Source organism: Rhineura floridana, chromosome 2, assembly GCF_030035675.1.
Source record: "Rhineura floridana isolate rRhiFlo1 chromosome 2, rRhiFlo1.hap2, whole genome shotgun sequence".
NCBI lineage: Eukaryota > Metazoa > Chordata > Lepidosauria > Squamata > Rhineuridae > Rhineura > Rhineura floridana.
The window spans coordinates 279,944-293,298 of NC_084481.1; the positions used below are offsets into that span (position 1 = coordinate 279,944).

At 44.1% G+C, this 13,355-nt stretch overlaps 1 protein-coding gene across 1 annotated transcript in view; it reads left to right on the plus strand.

Moving 5' to 3' along the window:
- The first annotated feature begins 757 nt into the window (after nt 1-757).
- The window catches only part of CD2AP (CD2 associated protein), a 152,963-nt gene continuing 140,365 nt past the window's right edge, over nt 758-13,355 (plus strand). The window contains exon 1 of the mRNA XM_061607521.1: nt 758-1,041. Coding sequence (XP_061463505.1) covers nt 1,038-1,041 — 4 coding nt within the window. The 5' untranslated portion in view covers nt 758-1,037. The remainder of the gene's footprint in view (nt 1,042-13,355) is intronic.

The window sequence follows — 13,355 nt, forward strand, 5'->3', positions numbered from 1 at the left end:
GCTCTCGAGAATCCATCACATCTCCTGTATGACAGAAGTCTTGGTGGGATAACAAGGAAGAGGCAGGCAAAGCCATAAAGTGGCAGCCGCAGCTGTTCTGCACTTAGGAAAAAAGTTCAGGAAACTGCTGCAATCGCGAACCACCGTAGCGGGCGCCGCTCAACCTCCTGCTGACGTGCATGATCCGATTTTGGGGTAGATACAGGCAGCACAACTCACTGGTTCTTCTCCTTGGAAAGGGGACGGGGCAGCCGGATCCTGCAATCTCGCTCAGCATGAGTGTGCCAAAAACGCAGCTCCACGGAGCAAGAAGTCAGTCTCCCTTCAAAAGTGGCTGCTGCTGTTGCTGAAACACTGTAGCTAGCCACGCTCCGTTGCTCTGAAGAACATCTCACACGGCACCAAACTGCTCAGCTGGACTGAACAATCCTCCCAAGCCCCCGGAACCAAGATGTGAAGGCGGGCGGGCGGGGGGGAGAAAACAGTAAAGGATGGAGAAAGAAGAGAAATAGCTGACATTAAGGAGAGTAGAATGACAAAAAGCAGAAATTTTTTTAGGTGTCATTCGTTAAACTGAAAACATGTATCCAAAAACTGGATATAAAAAGTAATGTACAGTTGCAGTCCCCTGTCTAGACAAGGCTGGCAGAGGAGCCACTGCGGAACCTAGCGACGGGCAGCAGCAGCAGCACCCGGTGCCAGGGAAGGGCAGAACGACGAGGTCTCGCGGGACTTGGTGTTCCCCTCCCCTGGACCGGCGGGACGCTAGTGAGAGGAAGTCCCGACATAAGCAGGCTAGTAGCTTGTGGGCGGTACCGCAGGGTGATTCCATGGAGAGGTGCCGCCGCAGCTGAAGGAATACTGGCGCCTTCCTTTTACCTCACTGAGCCAATCGCGCTTCACGACCCGCCGATGGAAGAGCCACTGTGAGCGAGGCGGCTGCTGGAGCCAAGAGGCCCGGGAGGAAGAAGGCGGCGGCGGGAGGTGTATCGAGCAGTTCTCGTTGCCTGAGCCCAGCCCAGCGGGGCTCTCACAGCATGGGTAGGGGGAACGACGAGGGGAGGGGACGGGACGCCGCTAAGTCTGGGACTGCATCGTCGCCACAGCTGCGGACGGAGGGCGTCCCAGGCGTAGGGCATATCTCACCCTTCTAACATAGCCTTACAAACAAACCCTACTGGCTATACAACAGAACCGGGGAGATGGGTTTCCCTCCCTTTCCTCTCGGTCCTCTGCACAGCAGTCCTCACTAGGGACTGGCAGCGTGAGCTTTCAGTAGCGCCTCCCCAAAGACTGGGCTGGCCCCTTTATTATTCTCCCGCTGTCGGCATTCTCTGGTGGGGTCTGCAAATGGGCACTGCGTGTCTTTATTTTCCCTTCCATCCAGACAGGAAATAGGGCGGGAAAAGTGTCCCCGCTCCCCGCCCCTGAATTGCAGGGAGGGATTAAACCAGGCTTTGGACAATATTCTTACGTTAGGCTTTCTCAGTGGTGGCAGAGTTAATGTATCTTCTATCCACTCTGTTGTAGTCCTGTGGGGAGGTACTTCCTCTAAAATTACAACAGAAACTAGATGGATTGACTTCCTGGTCCCTTTGAACCCTTTTCTTTTAGTCCTCCATTTTGGAAGTTGGTTAGATGCTTCCTTCCTAGAGATTGATATCCCTTGTATGGGGTCACTAAAACTATGTGTGTTTCCCATCTCTTCTTCCACTTGTTTCCTCTGGTTTATTTTTGCTTTTTGGGTCTGATTCTGGAGCTTGCTTGGACTAGTGAAAGTTGCTGTATTGAAAATGTTTCAAAAGACATACTGGGGGTGATCCCGAAAACTGTTGTTGTTGTTGTTGTTATGTGCCTTCAAGTCGACTATGACTTTTGGCGACCCTATGAATGAGCGACCTCCAAGAGCATCTGTCGTGAATAGGGTTGCCAGGTTCAGGGCCTGAGGCTGATCGTTAGGAGAACAGAAAGTCAGCTAAGTGCAGGTGTTCCTGCAACACTGTAATGGGAAAAACCACAAGGTGGAATTCTCCCTTCCCCCTACACAACTCTTAAAGATACAGAAGACCTATTGGTTGCCAGGCCCAGCCTCCAAGAGGTCTTCTGTATCTTTAAGAGTTGTGCAGGGGGAAGGGAGAATTCCACCTTGTGGTTTTTCCCATTACAGTGTTGCAAGAACACCTGCACTTGGCTGACTTTCTCTTCTCCTAAAGATACGGGATCAGCCTCTGTCCCTGAACCTGGCAACCCTAGTCATGAACCACCCTGTTCAGATCTTGTAAGTTCAGATCTGTGGGTTCCTTTATGGAATCAATCCATCTCTTGTTTGGCCTTCCTCTTTTTCTACTCCCTTCTGTTTTTCCCAACCTTATTGTCTTTTCTAGTGAATCATGTCTTCTTGTGATGTGTCCAAAGTATGATAATCTCAGTTTCATCATTTTAGCTTCTAATGATAGTTCTGGTTTAATTTGCTTTGTTGGGCTACAGTTCAGGAATATGCTGTACATTTCAGGATCACCCTATACTTTGTTTTCAGATTAAAATGTAGATAGGCCCATAGTTGGGTAAACTTACAATATATTGGGTTGTGGAGTATTGGACAACTAATTTGTTTTGGCTGTTGAGTACAATGTCGCGCTGTATCTCATGTTCTTTTTAATATGAAACTAAAATTGCAAGTAACAGTTGGGAAATGTTAGGCAAAACACATGTAGCCTGTGCCTATGCATGCTTGTTTAGAAGTGAATCCTTGTTTATCTAGTGGAACCTAATACCAAACAAATATGGCCTTGTTATAATAATTTAATATTAATAATAATAATAATTTAATTTTTGTGTCGCCTATCTGGCCAAAGCCACTCTAGGCGACGTACACAATTAAATTCTAATAAAATACAATTTAAAATACAATTTAAAATACATAGCAATACAATACAGTCGACAATAAAGGATTAAGTTTCAGCATAAAACAGTAAGTAAACAACAGGCATTCAGTAATAGTGATAAGAAGCTTAGCTCACCCCGGAGGTCCCGAAGGCCTGTCCAAAGAGCCAGGTTTTTAATGCTCGGCGAAATGTATCCAGGGAAGGGGCATGTCGAAGATCGAACGGGAGGGAGTTCCAGAGGGTGGGGGCCGCCACTGAAAATGCCCTCTCCCTAGTTCCCGCCAACCTAGCTGTTTTCGTTGGTGGTACTGAGAGAAGGCCCTGCGTGGCTGATCTAGTCAGGCGGCTAAATTGGTGGTACTGAAGGTGCTCCTTCAGGTAAACTGGGCCGAAACCGTATAGGGCTTTAAAGGTTAATACCAACACCCTGAATTGGGCCCGGAAAGCAACTGGAAGCCAGTGTAGATGAACTAACACCGGCGTAATGTGGTCACGGCGGCGGCTATTTGTAAGCAAACGAGCCGCCGCATTTTGTACCAGCTGTAATTTCCGGGTCGTTTTCAAGGGTAGCCCCACGTAGAGCGCATTGCAGTAGTCCAGTCGAGAGGTGACCAGGGCATGTACTACCAGTGGGAGCTGATGAGCAGGGAGGTAGGGTTGCAGCCTCCATATCAGGTGTAGCTGATACCAAGCTGTCCGGCTCACTGCTGAAATCTGAGCCTCCATGGACAGCCTGAAATCAAGAATAACCCCGAGGCTGCGGACCTGATCCTTCAGGGGCAATCTTACCCCATTGAGTTCCAGGTCAACAATACCCAACTTTCCCCTGTCACCCACAAGCAGTACCTCGGTTTTATCAGGATTGAGCTTCAGCCTGTTTCTTCCCATCCATCCACTCACGGATTCCAGGCACTTGGACAAGGTCTCCACAGCCAACTCCGGTGAAGATTTAAACGAGAGATAGAGCTGCGTGTCATCAGCATATTGGTGACACCGCAGCCCAAATCTCCTGATGATGCCACCCAGCGGTTTTAAATAGATGTTAAATAGCATGGGAGAGAGAATAGAACCCTGTGGCACTCCACAAGTGAGAGGCCAAGGGTCTGAAATCTCATCCCCCAATGCTACCTGTTGATGCCTGTCAGAGAGAAAGGAACGGAACCACTGTAAAACAGTACCTCCTATTCCCAACCCTCCCAGGCGATCTAACAGGATACCGTGGTCAACGGTATCGAAAGCCGCTGAGAGATCCAGGAGGACAAGGAAGGTGAATTCTCCCCTATTCATAGCCCTCCTCATATCATCAACCAAAGCGACCAAGGCTCTTTCAGTACCATGTCCAGTCCTGAAACCCGATTGGTATGGATCCAAATAATTGGTTTCCTCCAAGTGTGCTGACAGCTGATTTGCCACCACTCGCTCAATGATCTTGCCCAAGAATGGTAAATTCGAAATAGGGCAAAAGTTGTTCAAAACTTGGGGATCCAAGGAGGACTTTTTCAAGATAGGTCTTACAATTGCCTCCTTGAGGGCCGGTGGCATTACACCCTCCTTCAAGGATGCATTTACCACCGCCCTAATCCCTTCGCCCAATCTTTCTTTACAGTTCACAAGGAACCATGATGGGCCAGGATCAGAGAAAGGAAAGGGGATATTAATCTGAAACAAGAATACCTATGGATAGGGTAGTATTGTAGGCTAATTAGGAAGTTCTACACTGGGCCTCATGGAGTTGTAAAGTTTAATGAGAAACCAATGACATAGAGAGCCAGTGTGGTGTAGTGGTTAAGGAAGCCTTTCCCAACCAGTGTGCCTCCAGATGTTGTTGGACCACAACTCCCATCAGCCTCAGCCAGCATTGCCAATGGTCAGGAAAGATGGGAGTTGTGGTCCAACAACATCTGGAGGCACACTGGTTGGGAAAGGCTGGGTTAAGGTGTTGGACTACGACCTGAGAGACCAGGGTTCAAACCCCCACCAGCCATGAAGCTCACTGGGTGACCTTGGGCCAGTCACTGTCTCTCAGCCTCATGAAAACCCTATTCATAGGGTCGCCATAAGTCGGAATCGACTTGAAGGCAGTACATTTACATTTTAATGACATAGTTCTTTGGAGAAGGCTTTTGGGAGATGGCAATTGCAAATGAAATTACAGAAGGATACATTTCAAAAATAACCTTGATATTGTTTTTGAAAATAATAAACTTCCTGATTTATTGCCACATAACAAATACAATGCAATAATTGGAGGAAGTGCTCAATGGCTGTGGAAGCCGTAATCCTTAGTTATTAATTACTGTTTGCTTTAAACTTAGTTCAGCAGTGATCAGCTTCTTTTTTAAGGAAATAATAGTTATTTTGTATTGTAATGTTGTTTGATAATACTTTATTAAGATTTTTTTCTTCATTGGGAAGATGATGTTGTTACCTGTGAGCTGTGTTCTGTATTTGTCTGCTTCTAAATTGGTATGCACTGAAACAAAGCCTAAGAGTAATACATATGCTGTAGATATTTATGTAGTGCAGCAAAAGAAGAATTGTGTACATAACTGCTTATTAAGAATGAAAAGTCCTGTTTTGAAGTTTTTTGTTTGTCTGCAAGATACATTCTTCCACTCTTGCACTGTTCAATAATGCTTTCAGAAATAATTTTGTTGTTTGTTACCTCTTACATAATTTTCATTACCTTTAAATGCTAACCAGGTATTTTTGAATGTCGCAGAGGACTGGTTTATGTGTTATACTAACCCATGGTTTAACAAGATGTGCATGAGAAGGAAAGACTTGCTGTGAGCAGTAGGCTTCTGTGCTGTCTCTTCCATCTCCTGCATGGCTGGAAGAAGGACTTGGACAGGTTTTTTCCTGTGTCCCTTAATCACATGCGACTGTTTAGCCACTGATAATTCCCCATCACTTCATGTGCACTCAGGACCAAAAAAGGCTGACCACCCCAGTGTGTGACATCTGAACTGGGTCAGAAGTTCTGATTCAGGGATTCTTGCATGTAAGATACATATGTCCTTGTATCTCCTCTACCAAACAGGTGACTAGGACAACCTACTTGCAGAAGTGTACCCTGATCCCTGCTGTGATATTGGTCTTAGGTGGGGAAGGATTTTTTTCTGTTACAAAGTGTGTTCTGCTATGTGCACACGCCTAGTCTTATTAAAATAATTCTAACATTCCATAAATATGTACTGAATAGGAAACATTGTTAAAATATACTTAGCCATGTTCATCTACTCAACAATAGTCTTGTGCAAAATTGAGTAAGAGCCCACTGCTGCCATTCTTGTCATTTAATTCAATGTCTCCCTTGTATCATTTATGGTACAAAGTAAAATTTAAAATACAGTGTGGATGTTATATATACTGTATACATACTATGAGAGCCAGTGTGGTATAGTGGTTAAGGTGTTGGAGTACAACCTGGGAGACCAGGGTTTGAATCCCCACCCAGCCGTGAAGCTCACTGGGTGACCTTGGGCCAGTCACTTCCTCTCAGCCTCAGAGGAAGGCAACAGTAAACCCCCACTGAATCCCGCTTACCATGAAAACCATATTCATAGGGTCGCCATAAGTCGGAAGCGACTTGAAGGCAGTCATTTCATTTTTCATACATACTATGTAACATCTCAAAAGCTTTCCCACTAGCCCAAAACTAAAGTATTTGAGTAGGGGGGAAAAGGCATATGTCATGGGCTGGAGAGGGAATTAAAAACCTATTAATGAATTGTCTTTTGAGTTAAAGCAGGTGTGGGGAACCTTTGGCCTCCAGATGATGCTGAACTACAACTCCCATCATCCCTGCCCATTAGCCATGCTTGCTGGGGCTGATGGGAGTTGTAGTTCAGCAACATCTGGAGGCCAAAGGTTCCCCACCCCTTCCTAAAGTGACAGAAATCCAAATAGCTATGCTGAAACTGTTTAGCCTTTCTGTTCTGTGTCTTTAGTGTTGCCTGTTGCTGAAACAGAAAATGCTGGCCATTGGTAGAAAATGCTTGTGGTAGTGTGGGTGATCAAGCTGCTTATAGCTAGAGTAGAGGAAAAATAGCAGACACTCAAAAATTGCTAAAATTAACTGTTGATTATTGATTTGTTGTTAATCTACAGGTCTAAATCTGTGATTTAGAATAGAGAGCTAACTTAGTGAAATAGCTAACAAAAGATGTCTTCTGAATTTGTAACCTAATCCTGTATAAACTCAGATTACTTTAATGTGATTATGCACAGAATTGTAGTGTAAGTTCTTCACTGTGGTCTCTGTGCAGGCATATGTCTACCACACCAGAACAGAGCAAAGTTTGGAACATTCTAGAAGAGCTATCTAACAAACTTGTGAGTACAAGAGGCTGCCCCCTGAGAGTGTGCATGCTCAAATGACAGGATTTATTTATTTATTATTTATTATTATTTAACTTATATCCCGCCCTTCCTCTCAGCAGAAGCCCAGGGTGGCAGGATTACTGCCCTCTCACTAAGTTCTCTTCTGCTCACCATAAGAGCAGTATTGGTAAACTATTTCCTTATCCAGTGAGCTAGGCCTACCTTTTACTGCCTTGTCCTCCCCCACCCAGTCCCTTTCTTTTGCTCTGTTTAATTCTTTTCCCCCCTTGTCTGCACTTCATTGTGTTGGTGTTTGGTGTGCTATTTTATTGGCCAGAGGACCTCTTTTTAAAAGTACAGGGGGACCAAGAACTAGCATCCTACTATGGCTGAATGTGACTATTGCTCACTCTGTCTTCCTGTGGAGCCTAAGGTGGATTCTTGTTCTCATTGCCTGAACTAACATTTGCAGGAAGGGATTCTGAGGAACTGAGACAAATGGTGGTAACGAGAGAGGAAGTTCTAGGCTTAATGGACAATATAAAAACTGACAAATCACCAGGCCCGGATGGCATCCACCCGAGAGTTCCCAAAGAACTCAAAGGTGAAATTGCTGATCTGCTAACTAAAATATGTAACTTGTCCCTCGGGTCCTCCTCCGTGCCTGAGGACTGGAAAGTGGCAAATGTAACGCCAATCTTCAAAAAGGGATCCAGAGGGGATTCCGGAAATTACAGGCCAGTTAGCTTAACTTCTGTCCCTGGAAAACTGGTAGAAACTATTATTAAAGCTAGATTAACTAAGCACATAGAAGAACAAGCCTTGCTGCAGCAGAGCCAGCATGGCTTCTGCAAGGGAAAGTCCTGTCTCAGTAACCTATTAGAATTCTTTGAGAGTGTCAACAAGCATATAGATAGAGGTGATCCAGTGGACATAGTATACTTAGACTTTCAAAAAGCGTTTGACAAGGTACCTCACCAAAGACTTCTGAGGAAGCTTAGCAGTCGTGGAATAAGAGGAGAGGTCCTCTTGTGGATAAGGAATTGGTTAAGAAGCAGAAAGCAGAGAGTAGGAATAAACGGACAGTTCTCCCAATGGAGGGCTGTAGAAAGTGGAGTCCCTCAAGGATCAGTATTGGGACCTGTATTTTTCAACTTGTTCATTAATGACCTAGAATTAGGAGTGAGCAGTGAAGTGGCCAAGTTTGCTGACGACACTAAATTGTTCAGGGTTGTTAAAACAAAAAGGGATTGCGAAGAGCTCCAAAAAGACCTCTCCAAACTGAGTGAATGGGCGGAAAAATGGCAAATGCAATTCAATATAAACAAGTGTAAAATTATGCATATTGGAGCAAAAAATCTTAATTTCACATATACGCTCATGGGGTCTGAACTGGCGGTGACCGACCAGGAGAGAGACCTTGGGGTTGTAGTGGACAGTACGATGAAAGTGTCGACCCAGTGTGCGGCAGCTGTGAAAAAGGCAAATTCCATGCTAGCGATAATTAGGAAAGGTATTGAAAATAAAACAGCCGATATCATAATGCCGTTGTATAAATCTGTGGAGCGGCTGCATTTGGAATACTGTGTACAGTTCTGGTCACCTCATCTCAAAAAGGATATTATAGAGTTGGAAAAGGTTCAGAAGAGGGCAACCAGAATGATCAAGGGGATGGAGCGACTCCCTTACGAGGAAAGGTTGCAGCATTTGGGGCTTTTTAGTTTAGAGAAAAGGCGGATCAGAGGAGACATGATAGAAGTGTATAAAATTATGCATTATTATGCAATAAAATTATGGATAGAGAAAAGTTCTTCTCCCTCTCTCATAGTACTAGAACTCATGGACATTCAAAGAAGCTGAATGTTGGAAGATTCAGGACAGACAAAAGGAAGTACTTCTTTACTCGGTGCATAGTTAAACTATGGAATTTGCTCCCACAAGATGCAGTAATGGCCACCAGCTTGGATGGCTTTAAAAGAAGATTAGACAAATTCATGGAGGACAGGGCTATCAATGGCTACTAGCAATGATGGCTGTACTCTGCCACGCTAGTCAGAGGCAGCATGCTTCTGAAAACCAGTTGCCGGAAGCCTCAGAAGGGGAGAGTGTTCTTGCACTCAGGTCCTGCTTGCGGGCTTCCCCCAGGCACCTGGTTGGCTACTGTGAGAACAGGATGCTGGACTAGATGGGCCACTGGCCTGATCCAGCAGGCTCTTCTTATGTTCTTAAGATTGCTAAGGAGTCCTGCATCAATGATGTGTGTTTTCAGGAAAAGTTTCTGCTAACCGTTAATCATTGAAGATCTGATGTATTTCACCTTACTGACATACAAACACAGCACTAATTGCTCTCTGTTTGGGTGTCTGTTTTCCCAGGTCAGGAAGGCTGGAGCTGGGTTAAGAGCAACTCAGACTGGGAGCTTATATAGGAGCTGTAGGCTCCACCTCTTCCTGGTTCTCAGTCAGGTCCTGATCCAAGCAGATGTTTCTATGCACTTTCCTATCCTCCTCAGGAGCCTCATGTGTAACTACCTGGACACTTCACTGGTATCTAGGGCTGAGCACTGTATTTGTACAAATCTCAAATAATAAATCAAATAGAGCTGATTCGGATCTATTTGTGTACTGTCCAGATTGCATTTAAGCAGCTACAAATCTCTATAGAGCGAGTCAGCTAGTCCCAAATTGATTTGTAGAGTTTTGTACAGATCTGTAGCTCAAAACAGTCTGTAATGAACCCAGAGAGGTATCTGCAATGGAGCAATTACAACCAGTACTGTAGTGGCAAATTGAGAAGTGCAGGGTCCTTTTGTGATTCATGTCACACCTCCCACTGCGATGCCCACTTCTAAGATTATACCACTGACACTCATTGGGGCCTGCATAACTGACTTGGAAAACTACAGCAATAAAGAAAAAAAAGTGATGTTGTATGGAAGCTTCACCCTCTCATCTCAGTCCTCATGGACGGATCCCTTCCCATTTGATTCACCAGCGCACATAGATTAATCAACCCCCTGCACACTCCCGTAGTCCCAAAATTACCCGTTGGCCTTTCACAAGATCATCATCTCTTCCCCTCCCTCCAAAACAACACTCGCCAGCCAAGTATTGTGACCTGCAACTACTTCATAACCTGTATTTTTGTAAGTTCATATATACAGCAAAATAGGAGTTTTGTCAAGTCTCGGATGCCCTACATGGCTGATAGGCTTTTTTGGTCACAGACTTTATAGGCTGGTCTGCCTTTGTCAGATTAGACTACTACAGGTAACTTTTTTTTTTTGAGATAACTTTTTCTGAGTATATTTAAGAAAGAAGTTAAGCAAGTCTAGGAAGATAGATAGGAAGACAGGAAACTGACTTATACTGAGTCCGTGTTCAGTATTGTCTGTCATTCTAGACGGACTGGCAGTGGCTCGAGGTTTTCAGGCAGGCGTCTCCCCAAGTCCTACCTGGAAATGCCAGGAATTCAACCTGGGACCTTCTCTATGCAAAGCAGATGAACTGCCACTGAGCTATGATCCTTCCCCATTTAAAGCCTATTTTCATCAAGGAGTTTTGAAAAAGCATGTTGTGGTTTTAGAAGCTCATTTGTTGAAAGCACCTTCCATGCCTTCTCTACTCTAAGGTTATGTACCTAGAATAATAAAATGATCTTCACTTGCATGAATTATTTAACTATCATTCTTATCTCCAATCTCGTCATACAATCCAGCCAAAGAAAGAAATTAACAACCTATTTTGTCAAGATAAATCTGCTATGGTATCATGCAACCCAACCATTTGCATGTTTACTCATAAGCAAGCCCCACTGTGATCAATGAAGCTTACTCCCAAGTAAACCAAGTTAGCTTTAACATGTTGATATTGTTGCCTTCCTAGCTGAGAAAATTGCTTCCTCGTTCGCTCCTCCCACAGCAGCAGCAGCAGCAGCATCTATTCCTAACAGGGAGCAGGTGAAGACAATGCATTGCAATTCATTGCAATATGTGTATCCAGAAGTAAGGTCCATTGGATTCAGCCTAAGTTCTTTAAAGAGAGAGAGAGAGAGAGAGAGAGAGAGAGAGAGAGAGAGAGAGAGAGAGAGAGAGAGAGAGAGAGAGAGGATACCAATTTTGTCTGGAGTTTGACAGAGAAAGGAAGACATTGCTTGAATAATCTGTCACTCCTATGACAAACTGAAGCAAGAAGCACCCAAGTATTTTCCTTGTGCATTTGTACATTATAATACTTTGCATCAGGAATACTTTCAGATGCATGGGGAGGGGGAAAGGAATTGGAGGGAGGGAGAAGGCAGGTAGATCTCACAAACTTCTAAAGCCTCTTTTTTTGAGAGAGAGAGAGAGAAAGGGCACAATTCTTCATCCCTTTCGAATGCTTATTTATTTATTATTTATTTATTAAATTTCTATACCGCCCCATAGCCAAAGCTCTCTGGGCGGTGTACAACAGTCAAACATCAAAATACAATGGCCTCTTATAAACAAATTTAAAACTTTTTTAAAAAACTTTAAAATTATAAAAATTCCCAGAAGAATCAAGACAGATTCAACACATACTAAAATGCTAAAATGCCTGGGAAAAGAGGAAGGTTTTAACCTGGCGCTGAAAAGATAGTAATGTTGGCGCCAGGCGTACCTCATCAGGGAGATTGTTCCATAATTCGGGGTGCACCACTGAAAAGGCCCTTTTTCTTGTTACTACCCTCCGAGCTTCCCTATGGGTAGGTACCTGGAGGAGGGTCTTTGATGTAGAGCGTAGTGTACGAATGCTTTGCAACTAATGTTCCCCTCATCCACTTCTGAAATCTGAACTGATCCATCACTTCTGGGAATGGGGGAAAAAAACCCAAGAAGCAAGCACAACATCCAATTCATTCCTAGGAAGGGTGATTTGAAGTCAAAATAGTTATTCCTGGGGTCACAACTGTCTTTCACCTTCTCCCTGTGTAAACTCCTCTCACCCTATATCATCCCCCCCCGTCCTCCTGTGTAAACTTCTCTCAAGTGTAGGATCTGCCACGGAGGAGGCAGGGGTCCCCCTTGGGTACATCCATACAGCAGAGGCCACAGCAGTATCCTCCCCAGGAGTGTCAGCCCACGGAGGAGGAAGAGAAAGAGCCACACTGTGGGACAAGAGACAAGCTATAAGCTGGGGAGGGCAAGTATCTGCTTACTTCCAAAATTAAGCAGATTTTTTGCCATCTCGTGCCCCACATTGCAGCCAGCTGTGGAAAAAGTAACAGGACAGTCCTGACACGTTCCCCCTGCAAAACACACCTGATTGCAACACCATAAAGGAGAGAGAAAGGCTAGAATGCTATCCCCCCCCCCAAACACTCTTCAGTCACAGTGCTTGGAAGGGGTAAAGTCTTAAAATGCAGAAATCTTGTGTAAGTTCTATCTTAGAAATGTTGGGGGGGTGGCATTTGTTCAGCTTGTGTGTGTTTTCTGTTTTTTTCCATTCAGTCCAGTCCCATCCTTATTTACATATTTTTTTAAAAAAAGTTTGTCTTTTTTAAAATTTAATTTTATTCTATTCTTATTGCTAAGGATTATTATTAAACCTTGTGGGCATATTTAGCCACAGCGTTCTGAATTCAGTGTTGTTGTTTTCCAGTTGCTACCCACAAACAATAACCAGCCAGCTTGTGCGGTTATACATTTATTATTATTAATATTATTACTACTACCACTACTATATACTTTATAATAATAATTTCTTTTATTAATACTTTAGCCAGCCAAACAAACAAAATCCAGCCAAAAGGTTTTTTTGGAAAAAGCAAACTTTAAAGCTGGTTACCGTGAAATCTCCTGGAGTTACCTCCCTGAAATTTGGCAGGGTTAATCTCTATGGGAGCAACCATGTCCCCAACTTCCATGTTCCCATGTGCATATTTCCTCTATGGTACTGCCTGCCCATACTTGCCTAATGCCACCCACTTGTGTCTAGTATTGCAAAACTAATTTTGAAAAACCCTCATTGTTTCTCAAAAATTTGAAGAAAGGAAAAGACAGCAGTGTGAGAATTTGCATGGCTGAGCACTCACAGTCTTTTTCAAAAACATTTTTTTGGGGGAAAAACCAAACTTTAGAGGTGGCTAGAATGAAAACATCTAGAGCCACACACCTGAAATTTG